The sequence below is a fragment of the Sylvia atricapilla genome, chromosome 8, assembly GCF_009819655.1.
Source record: "Sylvia atricapilla isolate bSylAtr1 chromosome 8, bSylAtr1.pri, whole genome shotgun sequence".
Taxonomy (NCBI): Eukaryota; Metazoa; Chordata; class Aves; order Passeriformes; family Sylviidae; genus Sylvia; species Sylvia atricapilla.
The window spans coordinates 14,667,199-14,684,946 of NC_089147.1; the positions used below are offsets into that span (position 1 = coordinate 14,667,199).

A 17,748-nucleotide genomic window follows, 5' to 3' on the forward strand; every position below is an offset into this window, starting at 1 on the left:
TTATCAGTGAGGCACATAAACTGTATTAACAAGAGAAACGGCACATTATTACTGGCATATTTGGAAACTCTCTCCACTGTTATTAATGGTCTTCATGTACATGTTGGGTGGCTCTGGAACACACATTTGAGTTGAATACAGCTGGATCAGATGCAACATAGAATCAAAGAAATGAATGCTCTTAAACTTGAAATCTTTGACCAAGAGTTTTGCGTAGCCTCCGTAAATAAAGTCCTGCAATAACAGGAGAAATGAAGAGAAAACAATCATAAGCTGTTCTGTGAATGTTCACTACTAGGCAGTGACATGCAGTGGTCTTACCCTGACAGTATGCCTTCAGTCAATCAATTCCTGGAGCTTCAGTCTGCTCAACTGGCATGTTGTCACCTTAGAAGTTCTTATCCTGGAGAGACTGATTTATGAGTGGGGTCTAAAAGTCATAAGGTTTAAAAACATTGTAACATATTTTGCATTTATTTTAGTTTGGGCCCGGTAGGTTGCACTCAAGTCACATATAAAGCTTTAAAAAACTCCAAAACTCAAACCAAAAAGTGAGATAATTAAGACAGGAGAAGCAAGTGAAGATGCCAGCTGCTCACCTGGCTCCAGAATCTGGAGCTAACACTAATAGTACTAGAGGACTTGCAATGAAGATACATTGTAATATTGTAAAAGCTCTTCTCCCAGATATTTGACATTTCCATTTGGCATAAATCCTTAGCAGGGACAAGAAGAGCAGACTGGCACAAACCTTCTTTCCACACCAACTTCCACATGGAGTTTTTGCATCCATTTCTGACATATCCTAATAGATCTCCCAGTTCTCATCATGAACTGAGCAGCTGCCAGATCCCCCAGGAGGTCTCAGGAGAGGAATTGCCACTCTGCAGGTTTCCATGCTGCAAATGGGAAGGACAGATGCACCAGCTCACCTGGGGAGTTTCTCCAGGGCATCTGCTCTGCTACCGAGGCTCTCGATGCAAGGAAGGTGGCACGTGATGGGGTGTGTTGCAAATGAGGCTGTCGGAGCAGCATTTGCAGCTCTGGTCACACGTTTCTCCTGCATGCCTTCCAGCCATGGCCAAAACCTGCTGTTCATCTCTCATCTACCTATCTTTGCTGCTAACAACAGAAAGAAGACTGCGTCCCTGGCTGAATTCCAACGTCTCAGTGTATTTGCAGATAAACAAAAACTGGTCAAGGGACTCACAGATGGTGAAGATTGAATCATTTGCAGATTGAACTGGATAATCTCCTTGGGGCAATGCGTTTCAGTGGAGCCACACAGAAGGAAAAATGGCTCATATTGAGAGACAGTGATGTAGGATATGAGACAGAGGCTGTTCTGAAATGCAGTGACCAGGGAAAAAAGACCACGTTGCAATAGTCCAGCTGGACTCAAAAGCCTAAAAATTTTCTGTTAAGTGAACAGACCTGAACCAGAGATATATGAATGGGGAACTTAGAGCATAGATCAAAACCATATATATACACCACTAGTGACGCTACTACCTGCTGAAAGCTTTGGTGTCCAAATTTCAGAAAGATGTAAAACTTTTAAAAGAAGTGGAGTCGAGAGCTGCAAGTAAGGTCAGCAGAGACCACTTTAGAGATTGAAAATCAATCTATTTAATATGATATAATGACAACTTGCAAGCACCATCAAGGAAAAAGGGATTTTAATAGCAGAGTTACTCAGTCTTTTGGAAATGGGCAGAACAAGATCCAGCAGAAGCTGAAGCCAGCTAATTCAGAGCAAAAATAGGACACAGATTTTTGGAAGAACAATGATCTGCCCAGATATCTTAGGACAGGGTAGCTTTTTCCCTTACCTGTAGGTCCTTCAATATTTTAGGGCTTCTACTTCCAGACATGAAGTAGAAATAACTGGGTGATTTCCAGCCTGGACTATGCAGAGGGACAGACTGGGAGAACTCTGTGTCTGTGCTTGCCTAAAGGAGAAGGCATTATCGGAGTTGCACATCTTGACCCCCTCCACACTGCCTACACCTCTGCTCGGGGAAACAGGTGTGTGTTTGTTAAGCCTTCCTCTCTACAATATCTGCTTTCTTTTTGCTTCCACAGGTCATTAGGAGAAGAGATTTCTGAGATTTTGTGGGAGGTAGACAGGCACCAGTGGTTTCTGAGTGTTTTTACAAAAATGGATTTCTGACTTACCTCTTTTTTTTTAGGACCAAGAAATGGAAAAATGGAAGGAAGCAATTCATAAACTCAGTCAGTGGCATTGTCTGGATTGTGTGCTAAAGATGGGCTGCAGTATGTGCACCCATAGGCCCTGGGTCTTATGGCCATAGGATAAGCCTGTGCTATGAGGAAAGGCAAGGCAAATCTTCACTAATTTTTCTGGTGGAAAGAATGGTTCAATCTATGCATACTTCTGCTGGTTAACTGCTGCCAGCTGCCTACAGGAACATGAACTACTAAACACTTTCCATAGATTGGAGGCTGCTATGTTGTCAGAACAGTGACCCTGGATTGCTTTAGTGGTTCTATACCCGAGGGCACACTGATCACACCAGAGTCCCTGCAGGCATAAACAATCACTACTGGCCAAGGAACCGGGGGCCAATGCAAGCTCTTTCTACAAAAAGCAGCAGTGCCTGGCTGGGAACTTGTGGCTTGATGTACCTTAGGGACATGGGAATGGCTCAGTGCAACAGTGAGCCAGCTTTGGTCCAGCAACAACATCAGGAAGACATGGGAAAAAGGCATTTTGCCACCTGCAAAAGGAGCTGACAGCTGACAGAGCCCAGCTAAGGGCTGATAACCACAAGCATGCTCAGTTTCTTCATCCTCATCCCTTCTTTTCCCCGAGTGGCATTTGGGAGCCTGATCCACCTTCAGGGGCAACCAGGTGCAAGAGCTGTACCCAGCTGTAGGGCTGTGAGAGCTCAGGGCACAGGGAGGTGAGCAGAGGTGTGCTGGTGCAGAAAGGGCTCTTGGGAACAGCTTCAGCAGAGACGGAGCAGGATCACCCTGTATGTAATGCTCCCAAGAGCTCAGTGGGATGTGTGACCCTGAGATAACCCTTGCAGGAGCACTGGCTCCCAAAGATTGCTGCCACTTTCTGCTTTATAATGCTGTGCACAAGGCAGAAACCAACAAGCAGCAAATGTTTGTTGAATGAAAGTACAACCCATTCAAGGAGGGGACGTGAGCTTGTCTGTCCTTGGCAGAGCACGTGGCAAGCCTGATGTTCCAACATCTGTCAGTGCAAGTGTGATTCAGAAGAAACAAATGCCCTTGTACAGTCAGTAGCTTCAGTGAGAGGGACTCTGCAGTATAGCCTGCTCTGCTGGGGTCTCCTAGCCCTCAGCAGCCTGGATGACATGGCTCCTCTCCCCTCCAGGTTCTTCCTAGACAATCCCCTTCTGCAGGCACTTGGGCTTGTGGAAGAGAAGCCAGGCAAACAGGAGCACAGACACCAGCACAAGGGAGCACAGCACCATCAGCCCCACGTAGCTGCTGTGGGAGAGGGGGGGCCTGGCTGGCTCCTCTGCAGGGATCATGTTGGTCAGGTTCAGCATGTAGCCCAGGGTCCAGCCTGCATCGCTGTTGCCGATCTGAAACAGAAGAGCAGAGTCAGTGCTGGGAGCCTGCCTGTGGCATTGCCTGAGAAGTGGCACCCCTGGGGATAAAGGGCCATGCTGTGTGGCAGAGGCTGCAGAGAGCTGCTGGGGTAGAGCCCTCCTCACCACAAAACACACCTTTCCAAGGAAGTGGATCCTTTGCCAGTTATTTTCAGTGAACTCATAGCCGTTTTCCAGGAGAGAGAGGATGTAGGCTCCAGAGAAGCAATATTCACTCAGGTACTTTTCTTTGATGTAGTGGTATGCTGTCTTCACCTAGGGAAGGAGGCAATCACCAGACTGTTAAACACACCTTCCCACTGCTCCAGCTTGTGCCTGAGCAGCCACTGCAAGTGCTGGGGAGATCTTCCCCATTTTGCTATGGAAATTAACCCCAGCCATTTATCCTACAGAAAAGTATCAGCATCCCCAGTCTACTGCAACAAGCGCAGCTCACCTCTTGCCAAGGCCGGGCACAGAAGCTCTCAATGGTGCTGGTCACTTTGTTCAGGGCAAAGGGGTTTGGTTCACTGGTCAAGTTCAAAAAGTTCATCACAAAATAGAAAGCAGAAAAAGCCTGAAGGAGAAAGATTATTTTAATCTGACTAGGCACAGAAGAAAATGAGTTGATTTATAGAGAAATACAAGAAGCAACATCATACACACAAGAGCAGGGATGTTTTCAAGAGTGATGTCATTTTGAGACATAAGACTCAGAGCTGCTGAGAGATGGATGTAGGAATTGTGATATCCTAAAGACCTTCTGTGAGCTCTCTCCTTTACGTGTGCCAGTGGCGCATAATGAACACTGATTGCCATCACAACCATGATCCCATTTTGGCAACGGAGTGAGATGAGTGTGCAACCAATATCACCACAAAGAGCAGAGGTTTTGGTCTGAAAGGATTGTACAGAGTCCCATCATATAATCCAAGGTCCAGAAACACCATCTCTGACCATGGCCAGTAGCCGATAGGTAGGAGGCAGCTCAGGAACAGGGCAAAACTGTATTAGCAGTTCTCTGGAAAAGCCCACAATCACTGAGCAGCTCTTGCAGCTCTGCGGCTGATGGTCAGCATGGTGTCACACGTGTGTTCAGAGCTCTGCACTGTCTCCTCATCGTGTCTGGGAAGCAGATAGGTGAGCTGACTGGTTTCAGTAGCACTCAAACACTGCTGGGTGAATTTCAGATCTGGTACCACCACTGACCTCAGGAGAAAATGTTTGTGGGAACAGTGTTCCTCCCTGCCTGCAGCAGGCTCTCCTGCCTCTGGTGCTGGACATCAGAAAGGACAGCTTAAAAAGTGAGTAAACAGAGCACCCCAAGGAGATGTGTTAGAATGGGAACAGTGCAGGACTGGTAAGCCAGTATTTACTGGGGTAGCTCTTAACATGTCTGTTCTCACAGCAAGTGCAGAACTACTTTTGTAGTTATATATCCAAAAAGCCATCTTGTAAATGATTTCCTGCCTCAGTCATGAAGAATGCACTTTAGCATTACTCTGAATTTCTGCTCTTCTGACATTCTGGATTACAGAGAGTTGAAGAATGAGTGAAGACTCACCCCAAAGTCCCCGTATAATGGAGGTAGGTATATCCCATTGAAGGAGCAACTGGAGTAAGTACAATTGGTTTTGTTGAAGAGTGTCTGGAGATTTTCTCGGCACTTTTGATAGTTCCCTTCTCCCTTTATGTACAGCTGGCTGAAAGGTAATTGCTTCTTCTTGTCTGATATGCAAGGGTTTTCGAAGAAGTCACTAATATTTATAGTCCTCTCATAACCCTTGTGAAAGCATGGGTCTGAGAGACTGCTGCTCTTCAAGGTCTGAAAATAAAAATCAATTCAAGCTGTTACACTTTGCTCTAGAATAACCCTGGTAAAGAATCACAAAGAAAGGCAGCACTTGTCACAGTACATCTTATCCAGGTGCACACATCAGGTCAAAGGGGTAAGGATGGCCTAAGGCACTGGCTGTGCAGGGAAAGATGTGGGTACTGCCCAGCCTCCCTGTAGGACCCTGGGCAAATTATTTTAAGTCATAGTTTGTGAAGCTGTGCTGTTGATTTGAGTTTCTCAGAAATGGAAAAATGTCACTTCCCCATAGTACTTCAGTTAAATGCAGTTCTCTTGCTATCCCATGCCCAAGAATCAAGGCATCTCAGACTGATAGCCCTTTTGGAAGTATTGACTTCTTTGGGCACCTGGTGCCCAGTCTGTATGGAGAACAATGACATTTCCCTAATCCAGACTAAGAGGTGAGCTGGGACACAGCCACTTTTACAGCACCAGTATCCCAAAGCTGGGAGGGTCCAGGATTGTTCAATCACAGGTGTGTATGTACTTGCCTGTAGATCCCTGGCCAGTTTCTGTTGCAGAGCCTGGTCCTTCCCATAGCAGAGAAAGCTGTGAGTGTACACTTGGTAATCCTTGCCATAGAGACGGAAGTAGAGCTGGTTCTTTGGGGACTCAGAGGAGAGGTCCTTTGATACAAAGGTAATCTGTGTGGAGGCTCCTCCAAGGTCTAGTGCTCCTGATGTCTCACTTAAGGACGTCAGGGTGTATAGAAGCTTTTTCCAGCCAGACTTGGGAAAAAAAAAATCAAAGTAAACCAGATCTATTGGCATGGAGAAGATTTATTTTGGAGAAATAAAAAAGAGAAAGAATTATGAGGAGAGAAGCAGAAGCACAGAACACAGGAAACATAGGAAGTCCTGGAGGGGGCATGAGATGAGAGATGGAAGAAGACATAAGAAAAATGCAAGCTTGTAAATACAGAAGATGGACCAAGTGTTGCAGGAGGGCATAAATTATGAAATCTAATACCATTGTTATGAGAAAAAACACTCCACTTATTGTTTCAGCTCTCAGAAGATTTATAAGCTCAACAGGAAAGAACCATAGTCAAAATTTTCAGAAACAGAAATATTTTAGATTAGGAAGTGAGAAGGGTGCTGTACCCAAGCAAAATTATTGAAGATGCTGGTGTTTTATTTCAGTGCTTGAAGCCTGACTATAGTGGTGCATCCTGATACCACTAAGTATCAGGGTGTATTCATAGCAACTGCTGAGGCAAGATGTGCAGCTTCCTGATCCTTGGTAAATGGCTTACAATGGAAGAGAGTGCCTGTGACACCTTCTTGCAAGGCAGGACTTACAAAGTGCTGCAAGTCAACAGTTCAAATGTACTTGCTATAGATATATTACCTGCTTGAAATTGCCAAGAAGGTAGTTAATGGTGATCCATCCATAGGCTCCTTCTTCCTCACCACTGATGATTCGGGCACCCTGGAAGTTGAAGGGAGCTGAGCGTAGTGTGTTTCCTACTGAGGACAAGACGTTTTCAGCTGCACTTTTATTCTGCATCCTGGATGAACGGAAGAAAGGATAGAGTAAGTCTGGCTGACAGCTCTCTAGGTGCTTTATTCTGAGTAGGCAGGCTGCAACTTCCTACCGAGTGTCAGTGATAGGAGATCGGTCATTCATATGAGTCATCCAGCTCTAACTGGCCATGGTCCTCTTTGTCACACCTTGACAGCACAGCTGCCACCAGCTCTGACAGTTACACACCCTACAGCTGAGAGTGGTAGATACTTGAAGCAGAGACCAGAGCTCATGTTCTGTACCATGTGTTCTGATAGGAATTGCACTGTGGAGACTCCTCTTGCTCTTTACTGTCATCATTAGAGAACAAATCCAGAAAGTATCCCCAGGAAGATTTCCCAGGCAATATATACCTAAGATCAGTTCCCTGTCCTAGCCAGGAGAGGTCTGGGTCACCCTCATGAAAATCACAAATTGTAGTTAAAGGAGGATATGATTATAAAACTACCTTAGCCTCTGATGGCCCTCTGTGGGGAGTTGCAACATGTTTGGGCTCAAAAACCCAGGATTAAGCCTAATACCAGACTGTGGGGATGTTTGAGCATCCCTTAACTGTAGGGATGTCCAGGAATCAGCTTGGGCACTGCTGATCTCCTGGCGTCTCTGTGCTGCATGTGGATGCAGGAGATGATGGAGGGTTGGAATGAGTGGGGAAGCAACAGAAAAGTCCAGGGGTCTTGGGGCTCAGGGAGGTGAGCAGCACAGGAGGGTGTCTGGGAAAGTGTGAGCTGGCAGTATGTCCAAGGACTGTTCCCAAGTGCCCCCCACTGCACTTCCATGGCATCCCAGGGGCAGTGCTGCAGGAGAAGGGCACAGGCCCTGCAGTACCTGAGGAGCCGCATGCCAGCAGTTGCTCCGAGGTAGACGGGTGTCTCTTTGTGCTGTGCTGAGGGAATCACCTCTTTTGCTTGTTGTAGGCACTGTGCCAGAGAGGGACCTGCCTTCTCTGTGGCGTGGGAGTAACCTGAGATCCCAGGGCCTGCGAGAAGTAAAGACACTTCATTGTTCAGACTCCAAACATAACCCCAGAATGCTGTCATGAGCGGGTGTGTTAAACCGTGTCACAAGCAGCAGAATCAGATCCAACCACCCCATTCCTGAGGAGCTTTAGAAATCCTACAGCACCAACTAAGCCCGATGCACGTAGTGGGTCACAGTGCCTGGCATCTGCCACCCTTTCTCCGCAAAGCAGGCTATGAACTAGAAATGAGGGCTGAGACAAACCATATCTTTAGCATGCCCTGAACATCTGCAGTCTCTTCTCTGAGTCTGCCTGGGTGTACCCTGGATTTGTGCCTGAAAATCCCTGACCCTTTTATGCTGGCTTCTCTGGGGGCAGATGCTGTCATTTGTTTGTGCTCTTTATACTCACACTACAACACTGGGTGTTTTGCAGCTATTGTGTCTTATGCTAACCCGAGGAAAAAAATGACCGTCCATCTCTGCCATGTGTCCTCTGGTTCCCTGGACTGCCCCAGGACCAGTGGCTGCATGGCAGCAGGGAAGCCCCATTTGCTCCAGCTTGCTGTATGCTCAGTGTGCAGCTTGTGACGTGGGATGCTGCAGCACTGAGCAGCTATCACAGCAGGGCTGTGATAACAGTAAGGCTCTCCCCTGCACTGCAGAGGCCTGAAAAGACCCCAGGCAGGTCTGACAGCACCTCAGAATGCAGTGATCCATGGCAGTCTGTGCTGTTCCTTGTTGTGTGTACCCCTGGGCTTCATTTATGCATCCTAAACCATACAGTATCTACACAGCAATTAAATAGAATAAAAAAAGTACCATGACACGCATAAACTGAGCAACCTTGAGCCATAAGCCCTGTGCATTGCTTGCACAGAAGCCTTGAAAAAGAGCAAACCATGTTCTCCCCTCTTGTTGCGTTCCTCAGCACTTCAGCAAGAGTGCATGCAGACCTTTTATTTATTTAAGTACATTCTTTGGTGTAGTTCTTTCCAAAAAGCAATTAATTCCAAGCATCCTGAAAACAAAGGAAAAAGTGGATCCATTTTTCTCCCCAGGAAGGTAAGGCACATACAGCTCCCCATGGGAAGCAGTGAGATATACATTATCTCACATTATCATACATTATACACGTACTGTTTCTACTATTGGCCTCTTGCTCTAGATTTCTCCTCCCTCACCCTTTTATTATCTCTTCTTCATCCTATGCCCCTTCCCCATCTCCTTGTTCTCCTCTTACCTTCAACTTTACACACCTCCACCTGCTGCACCACCCCAGTGTCGTTCTCCTTCTCCGCTGGCCACTCGTACACGTAGAGGTTGGTGTGGGACGATCCCGCATCCAGCACGATCCCATACTGTGGGAAAAACAGAGTTCAAATCACACCTGAGGCACCAAACCACACTTGGTGTGTGCTGGCCTCCGCACATGGGCGACCACACACACACAGCCCGTCTGTCTGGCAGCTGTGGGAATGTGTGTCATTGCTCTTCTCAGCAGAGCTTCAGTGCAAAACTCCTGTCAAAGGAAACAGGAACAGAGAAACCCCAAAGCTGGGACTGGTTACTTAAGAGATGATTCCCTGTGAAGCTGTAATGGTTTTACCACAAAGATGTAAAATGAGATGTTGAGGTGTATGGAGGCAGAAAAAGAGGTTAGCCAGAGCCAGCAAGGCAGTGACATGTCTGTGAGCACTAGGGACACCTAACCTCCCCAAGCTTATTTTCCTCTAAGGGTATGAGCTTGTAATACCTTAATATTCTTCGGAAGTGGCTGGTTTTGGGTCACTGCTACAGCAATTAAAGCAATTACAGCCAAAGTAGAGAGGAATCCCAGGATGAGTAGAATTGTTCTTGTTGAGGACATCTTTGGTTTGGTACCTGTGACTAGAGCAGAAAAAGGATGTTAGTATCCTAATAGCCCATCTTTCCTCACACCCTAAAGACATGTCTTCTGGGATGTTCCTGTAGTCCCTTTTCCCTATGAAGTATCTGCCTTTGCCCACCAGGTTATGAATGGCCTGTGTTTGCAAAATTGGCACAGGATGGTTATAAATCATACACTTTGCAGAACTTCTACCACTCTAATTCCTTAAATATTTGGGATAACCTATCTAACAAATTAAGATTTTTGTGGTTTAATATACATGGTTAGCAATAGAATTCTGTTAAAAAAGGCCACTTATGGCTGATGAAAATCATTCACAACCAGTATGTCATTTGAGCTTTCAGAACCAATACACATATACTTGCACTTGCTAGTGGCTAACATGATGCTGTCTTTCACATTGTTCTGCTTTAGATAACCCTTCATGTATCCCACAGTCAAACCCTCATTTCACAACTTAGACTTGGCCAATTTTACAACTGTTTAGTAAAATACCATCTTACTACATGGAGGTATAAAAAATGTATCAGTGTATTTTCCAGATTTATAACTTTGGTGTAAATTCAACACTTAGAACAAACAAATAGCTCCAGGGGACATATGTGCTCACACTATGGCATGAAATCCATTTGCACCAACAGTGATGCTTCATACTCAAAAGCACTGATCATCTGACTCACATGAGAAATAGTTTCTCTTCTCCTTACACACAAACACTCCAGGAGATGTTTGGAAGTACTTTACAGGTCACTCAGGATGGCAACACCTCGGTGAAGGCAACCACATCAACTGTTGTCACACTCTGAGAAGGTGACTGAACCTGCTCTGCCATCTGCATGCCAGAACTTATGTTCCAGAGGTCTCCAGACCTCCAGACACAGATCAATGCTCCAAATCTATCCTGGCACTTCATATCATGCATGCAGATATGAAAAACATTCAAGTTCTGATCAAGGCCAGCTTCTAAGTGCTCTGGTTTTATGTGAGAGGCAGTCCCAGTTTACAGAACTATATAGTGTTACTTGACCTTACAAATCATCCTAAATCCTGAAGTTATTCTCAGAAGTTAGCCCAAGTGAAAAGAAGCAACACACCTCTGGATATCTCTAACTACAGGCTAGTAACAGCTTTTTACCTTCTTAGAGAAAATGGAACCTAAAAGTGTCAGGAGAGCTCACTTTGAAGATGCTGCAGACAGGCCCATTACTGCAGACAGGCTCCAGACTGACCTGGAGCTCCGGGTTCCCTCTCATGTGTAAATCTGCTGAGCTTAACTGTGAAATTTGGAAGCTTGTAATGCTTGCACTTCATGAGTGCCTGTTAGAGGTTCAGCATGCTTGCCAATACCTCCAAGAATGCAGCTTAAAAAAATAGTCTAGTGCACATACCAGACAGTAGGAAGTAAGAATGTATTTTATCCAACTCTACTCAAATCTACCCAGAACTCAGGGCTTGAAGTGATTAGAAACAGCAGAGTATGATGGCTGGGAGACCTTTCTTCTTATTGGAGAGAGTAGTTGGCTCAGGTTATAACAGCACTGAGCATGTCTGTTGAACTAAAATTATTTTAACCCTAGAAAAATGAATTAAAGCAGATGCTATAATGTAAAATAAGCTGCACAGTAGAGAGACAAATTAGTGTGCCTGAAAACTGAAACTGCTGCTGAGAGTTGCAGAGCACATTCACATAATTATTGGGACCCTTACTCTGAGATCTTGCCTAGAGGCAGCCCTGCACAAAGTTATTGTGTGTATGCTGTCATAGGAATAGAAGGGTGTATGATTTTCTAAGTTCTAAGGTTTTCAGATTTCCTGTCCTGATGGGTATTGTCAGACTGCTGTATCTTTTCAGCAACCACGCTCTGAAATTGGCAGCACAGAAGAACATTGTTCTTGCTGTAGCAGACAATCCCAATTATAAACTAGAAAACTCTTGTCTAAAGGCAGAGGCATAGTCATAATTGTCTGCATCCCTCCTGTAGCCTAAGATTAGTAATTTTTTTGCCAAGACACATTATTTTCTTAACCCTGAATATAACTTTTGTCTGAATTTTAGTTCAGTATCATGAGCACTTTTCAGGACTCTGGGGTTTGTAGATAGGTCACTTCATTGCTGTATCCCATACCAGATCATCCATCTCTGTGAACTCTATTGCTACCAAGGACCATTTTATTGAAATGTTCCATACAGAAAAAAAGGTACAAGGTGATAAGCATAATCCAGAAGGTAGTGTAACAAAGTAATAACCTTCCAAAGAGTGCTCAAGTACTTGACAGACTTGTTTAGGAAAGACAAACTTATTTTAAAATACCCAAACAAAAACCAAACAAAAAAACAACACTGCAAATCTACCTCAAGAATTCAATGTAGTTATAATTGACTTGCTGTTTGTTTCAGAAAGGTGAGGTATTTCAATAAGTTCCCTTTTCTGTGCAGTTGGTTACCTCCATCAACTCTAGGTGTAATTGCAAGTTCTGCAGGGAACTTAAAGAATTAAGTTATTCCAGCTTCCTCCAGTTCCTTTGAATTTCACATTCACACTGCTGAATGCCATGCAAACACTCCCCAGTGTCCACCAAGTGGAGCAGTACTTGACTGATTGCCAGGGCCCAGGGTTTTCCTGCCACTAGCAGTTTTCCTCAGCTAAAGATTAAGCAGACACGATCTTCTGTCCCTGTGCCCAGTCAGATTCCAAGTAGAGACAGATCTCTACTCTTTCTCTTATACTGCCCACTGTGTGCAGTGACTAAAACATCCTGTAGGGCCATAAGTAGGCATAGAAATGATGCTGCTTTTCTCCTCTCAGAGCTCAGAGCTGCTTTTTGCTGGAGTTCTGCCCAGCTGTGCAGGCACTGAGCACTCTCCAGATGCTGGAGCACAGCCCAGCTGCTCAGGCATCTCTGTCTGTTTCCAGTTTTGGTCTCTCCTTTTTTTTTAGGGGCTACCACTGGTTCCATCCAGTGATGGCCCAAAAAAACCCCCAGATCTGGCATCCTTTCTGTCTCCAAAACAGAGAACTGGGAGGATGTTGTCAGCTACTCCAGGTAGCAGAAATTTTGCTGTGGTAACCCTGTTGCTCTTAGTGAATAACCAGGAAGGACCACACCAGCGTGGGAGGCAGCTCTGTGTGAAGGCAGATTTGACTCTTGTGTCTTCCAGAGCTCAAGACGAGTAAGAAATGGCCCTTCCAGCCAACATTGTACGAATGCACTGGCACCACTGCATGCCAGGAGATGTCACTCACAGCCAAGGCTGCCCACCCTCAACTTCCTTCTCACAAAAAATCTTAGTAACACAAGTTAAAAGGAATCAGGCAACCAGCTGCTTTTAGACATTCAGTAAACAGAGAGTAAGGCTTGTTTAAGGAGTGACGTGAGGAATGTCAAGCAGAAAAGAGAAGATACTGTGCATAGACCAAACCCATGCTGGGTTCAGACAATCTCACTGTGACCCATCATCTCTATCTAATAAATACAAATGCTTTTGTAAGCTCTGACTTTGGACAGATAAAGCTGATGTTTGATCGTTCATTGGGATGTTCATGCTCAGTCTGTTACAGAAGGGGTCACAAGAGGTTGTACTGCAAGACCATCCCTCTTCCACTGCACAAGTGCCACACTGACAGAGGCAGCTCCCACCATCACTTTTGTCCTCTCAGCACTCCTCTGTAAGCTCAGAAATGTTCCCATTTTCAACCTTAATTTATTTATTTATTGTCAGTCTATTCTCTCTGCCTGTCTTCCACTTCTATCTCACAACTTCTGCAATGCCCAGTCCTAAGAGAATTTATTCTCTCAGTCAATTTGTAAGAAATTATCCTTTCTGGATTTTTGTCTTTTCCAGCCTTTTCTGTCTAAATGAAGAGTCCTGCATCACTTCTCTGCATGTACAAGTATTTGCTTATATTTTTATTGAGCTTTCTGACCAGAGCTGCAAGGAGACTGGCCTTGCACAGCAGTGAACCCATCCCGCAGGAGATGATACAGTCCCACCCTAAATGAAGTGAGGTGGGCACTTGCACTATCTCAGAAACTTGGTCATCCACCATCACAGGCTGTGCTAAGTCAACCCAGAACCTCTCATGCAATCTCAGCAAACCCACCCAGGGGAGAGGAGCTCTGGCAATGCAGTCTGTGCACATTTCTAACTGCAGGAGTTTGTGTCTGTGGCGTTCTGCTGGCAGTCATTGTAGGGAAGGGGCATGGGAGAAGCCAATGCTCCTGCAGAGGAGATACACACATCATCCTCCGGTGAGTGAAAATGTGATTTCAGTAGTCATGAAGTTCTGATTACTCTGTGAGGCTGCTGAACTTGCAGGGTTCAGGGTTTGATGCACATAACCCAAAAGGCACTCCTGTCGTCAGACTCACCACAACCAAAACTCTGAGTGCATAAACACTCATAAGAGCCACACTGCTTCATTTATCAGCCCTTTTATGATTTTTTCCCTGTCCCCAACTGACTTCTTACTCATTCTTCATCTGCCTTTTTCATTTAAACATGCTTGTATCCAAGTTACCTAGGAAGACTTTGTAGCAAAGTAATGTAAACCACCTGTTTCAGGCCAGCACATTGGAAAAGTTATTTCTTAGGCTGTCAGGAGGCTCAGGTTCGTCTTAGAACTTACATACAAGCACATATACTGTAAGTCAAGGTTTAAGGGGCTTTATTTCAAAATATCAGGACAAGACATTCAGCATGTTGAAACTGGAATTCCAGCTCCAGATCAGGATTTCACATCACTTTTTACAACTGTTACACAGAACACTGTGGGAGACTCTGTTCCAAGTTTTAATTATTCATATGGCAAAGACTGTGGCCTAAATATTGGTGTGATCTCTGCCCCTCCTTGTAGTGCTATGTAGAATAATAAATACACATTTACTGGGTTATATTTTTCCAGATGAAATACTTGTAAGTGCTGAAGTACAAACATTGAAGTGTCAGTGAAACTGATAATCCAAACATTATAATGGGTTTTTGGATGCTGTCTCTCAGAGAGATTTGATACTGAAATCATGCATCCCTACATGTTTCAAACCCCACAGACTCCTATGAATTTAGGCTATACAGCTTGGCAGCTTGAACTGTCCCATGTGTACACATACCTGTGCATTAAGTGAGCTGGAAGATAAAGGGTGTGCCTGTATGTGAGAAAACGCCAAGCTGAGAGAAAAGCACACTGACACACAGGACTGGAATTGAAAATAAATTTGACAAATAGGTGACAGACTGGTGAAAACGTCTAACTCACTTAAGGACAAAAGCAAACATGACATTTAGGTAAGAGCTATCGCTGAAAGACAGTGTGGTGAGCAATCTGTTAAGTAGCTTTTCCAGAGAAAATGTTATTGCAGCTATAGCAATTTATAGTAAGCTTTCCCTCCATCTAAAGCTGGTAAATTCTCCTGTGAGGTTCTATGACCAATTTTGGACACTGCCTTTCAGGAAAGATGTAGACCACTTGGAGAAACTCCAGAAGAGAACAAGAAAGATCACAAGCCCAAAAGCTTGACCTCTGAGGAAAGACTGAAGGAACTGGAACTGTTAAGTTTGCAAAAAAAGAAGAGTAAAGAAGGCTCATTAGTTGTCTTCAGACAAATGACATTTCTATCTGCCAGCGCTGGTGTAGCCACTCCTGCCTCAGGATGAGCGTGGCTCCTGGATTTTCTCCCAGTTCCGTTTCCTTGGTTCAGAAGGAGGGGATTCAGCAAAAAAGGGACAATGCACTCATAAGCCTTGCTGTCAGCAAAGCCAATGCAGTGCATATGCTCTCCCTGTGGGATACAGATGTTCAAAGGTGCTCCCTCCTTTGCCCAGCAAAGCTCCAGGTTTTGTTCAGACATAATTCAGCCACGGCAACCACCCTGCTGTGTGCTATCCATGTGTGCAGCATTGTCTAGTGTGGGAGGACCTCATCCTTTTGCTGCTTTTAGTGTTGTGGCTGGGATACAACCCTGGGATATTGCACAAGACGCATTGAATGAGCCCTCTTTTCTGGGAAAAAAGAAAAGCGTGTGGAAATCCCGGAGAGCTGCTGGGTGCTGGAGGCAGCAAAGGCTGAGCAATAGTAGCAAGGGATGGATACAAAGGAGCAGGCAGCACATAGGCCCTTCTCTCCTCTGCACAGCTGCCCACAGCACAGAGGGGCTTTGTGGCCCTGTGGTGCAGAGTTACTGCTGAGAGGTGATGTCCAGGGGTTCTGGCCATGAGCCCCAGTGGCCCAGACTGCCACACCAACCAGTGTCCCATTCACCCGAGCACCAAGCAGGCTGCCCTGTCAGAGACCTTCCCAGGGCACAGAGCTGGGGTGGTGCTCAGCCTCCCAGGCTCTCTGCAGGGCACTCACACCCCCTCCTACCTTGGCCTCACAGCCCATCTCCCTGCTGTTACACACTGGCCCCACCAACTCTTCCCAATGCCTGCTCATTAAATAATCTCTCCGCAGGAAGATATTTTTCTGACATGCATCACAGCAGTCAGACCCAGATACTCAAAATTCTTAAATACAACCAGCAAATGGCAGGATGCTGCTGACACAATGACCTTTAGGTGGTTACTTGTCACATTTCTATGCTGTTTACTGGAGTTCTAAGCCTGTATCTTGTACTCATACTCATTTCTTTACGATTCTCACATCAAAGAGGTTTTTCAAATCAGAAGACAAAGTGTTATCTGTTACATCAGTTTCCTGACAGGAAACCTCTGGTATTAATTTGCTACTAGCCATCAAAGCTATATTTTAACTGTAGAAGATTCATTGCCATTACCCGCAAAGCTTGAAGTTTCATCAGAAAATATCCAATGAGCTCAAGGGAGGGCTTCCCCTCCTCCCTGGCTTACCAGCTAAATTATTACTTGAATATGCTTGGCTATCACATGATGTGGAGGCATTTGTTTGTCTTTTTTTTGGAGAAAAAAAGAAAATATGCATCAAGCACTGACACCCTCTGGCTTTATCTGTCGTTACGGACAGTTTGAATACACAGACTTCCAATGGCCCAACAGTGCTGCCAGGCTTCCACTTGTGCTCAGGATCCTTTCATTCTTCTTTCTCAACACTCTGGCCATGATTTTTTCCTTATGATTCTTTTGACCATCTTTTACACTGTCAAGCTTTAAATTTGCACTAGTTTTATCTTCCTTTTTTTTGCCTCTGAATATGCATCTCTAGGTGATTTTATTATTTTGAAATTAACATAACTTTCAACATAACTTTGGATTATGGCTTTTGTGGAATGAAATAAGAAGAGAATGGGCTGCTTCTTCTTAGCACTCCTATTTCCACACTTGAAATACTCTGCTGATTCAGCTCAAGCATTTTTATTTTGTGATGTTACTTCTTTTAAGAGCTACTAGACATTGTTAACACAAAATAAGTATGCATTACTTTTATAGTAATTTGAAACTCAAGCAGAAATTCTCCTTTTTCTCTTGAGACTGGGGTCAACATACATTTCTCTTGAGCTGGAAATAATGTACTGCAAATTGTGAGATGGTCACCCTCAGTTCTGAGAAATTGCCTTGTCTTTCTCTAAAAGCCACCATCATATCAGCTTTTATTGTTGCTATGCAGACAGCCATGCCCTTCTCTGTCTCCAGCATCCTGGCTGGCAACAGGCACTGACCTTCAGTTGCCTTGGTCTCCTGCTCCTAGTTCAGCCCCAGGCAGCTATTGTGTACAACTATTTATTTATTGTTACTGAGGCCAGCAGGACCACTGCTTACACTGGAAGATGGGTGATGTGTGAGTCACATCACCAACCCAGTACGGCCCACCCTTTCCTGCGTCCCATCAACCACCCACACATGAGGGGGACATACAAGTTATCATGAAAAAAAGAGAGGAAACAGCCTCCAGAACAACCACTCCTCCCTTCAACACCCACGTTGGGCCAGCAAGCTCAGAAACTTCCTGGAGAAC

At 45.0% G+C, this 17,748-nt stretch overlaps 1 protein-coding gene across 1 annotated transcript in view; it reads right to left on the minus strand.

Moving 5' to 3' along the window:
• ENTPD1 (ectonucleoside triphosphate diphosphohydrolase 1) overlaps window positions 1–17,748 on the minus strand; it is a 31,338-nt gene continuing 13,590 nt past the window's right edge. Inside the window, exons 2-10 of the mRNA XM_066323788.1 lie at window positions 9,689–9,822; window positions 9,176–9,293; window positions 7,801–7,951; window positions 6,796–6,955; window positions 5,937–6,173; window positions 5,155–5,415; window positions 4,048–4,167; window positions 3,729–3,866; window positions 1–3,584 (exon numbers count right to left, since the gene is read on the minus strand). Of these exons, the coding sequence (XP_066179885.1) occupies window positions 3,378–3,584; window positions 3,729–3,866; window positions 4,048–4,167; window positions 5,155–5,415; window positions 5,937–6,173; window positions 6,796–6,955; window positions 7,801–7,951; window positions 9,176–9,293; window positions 9,689–9,822 (1,526 nt within the window). The 3' untranslated portion in view covers window positions 1–3,377. The remainder of the gene's footprint in view (window positions 3,585–3,728; window positions 3,867–4,047; window positions 4,168–5,154; window positions 5,416–5,936; window positions 6,174–6,795; window positions 6,956–7,800; window positions 7,952–9,175; window positions 9,294–9,688; window positions 9,823–17,748) is intronic.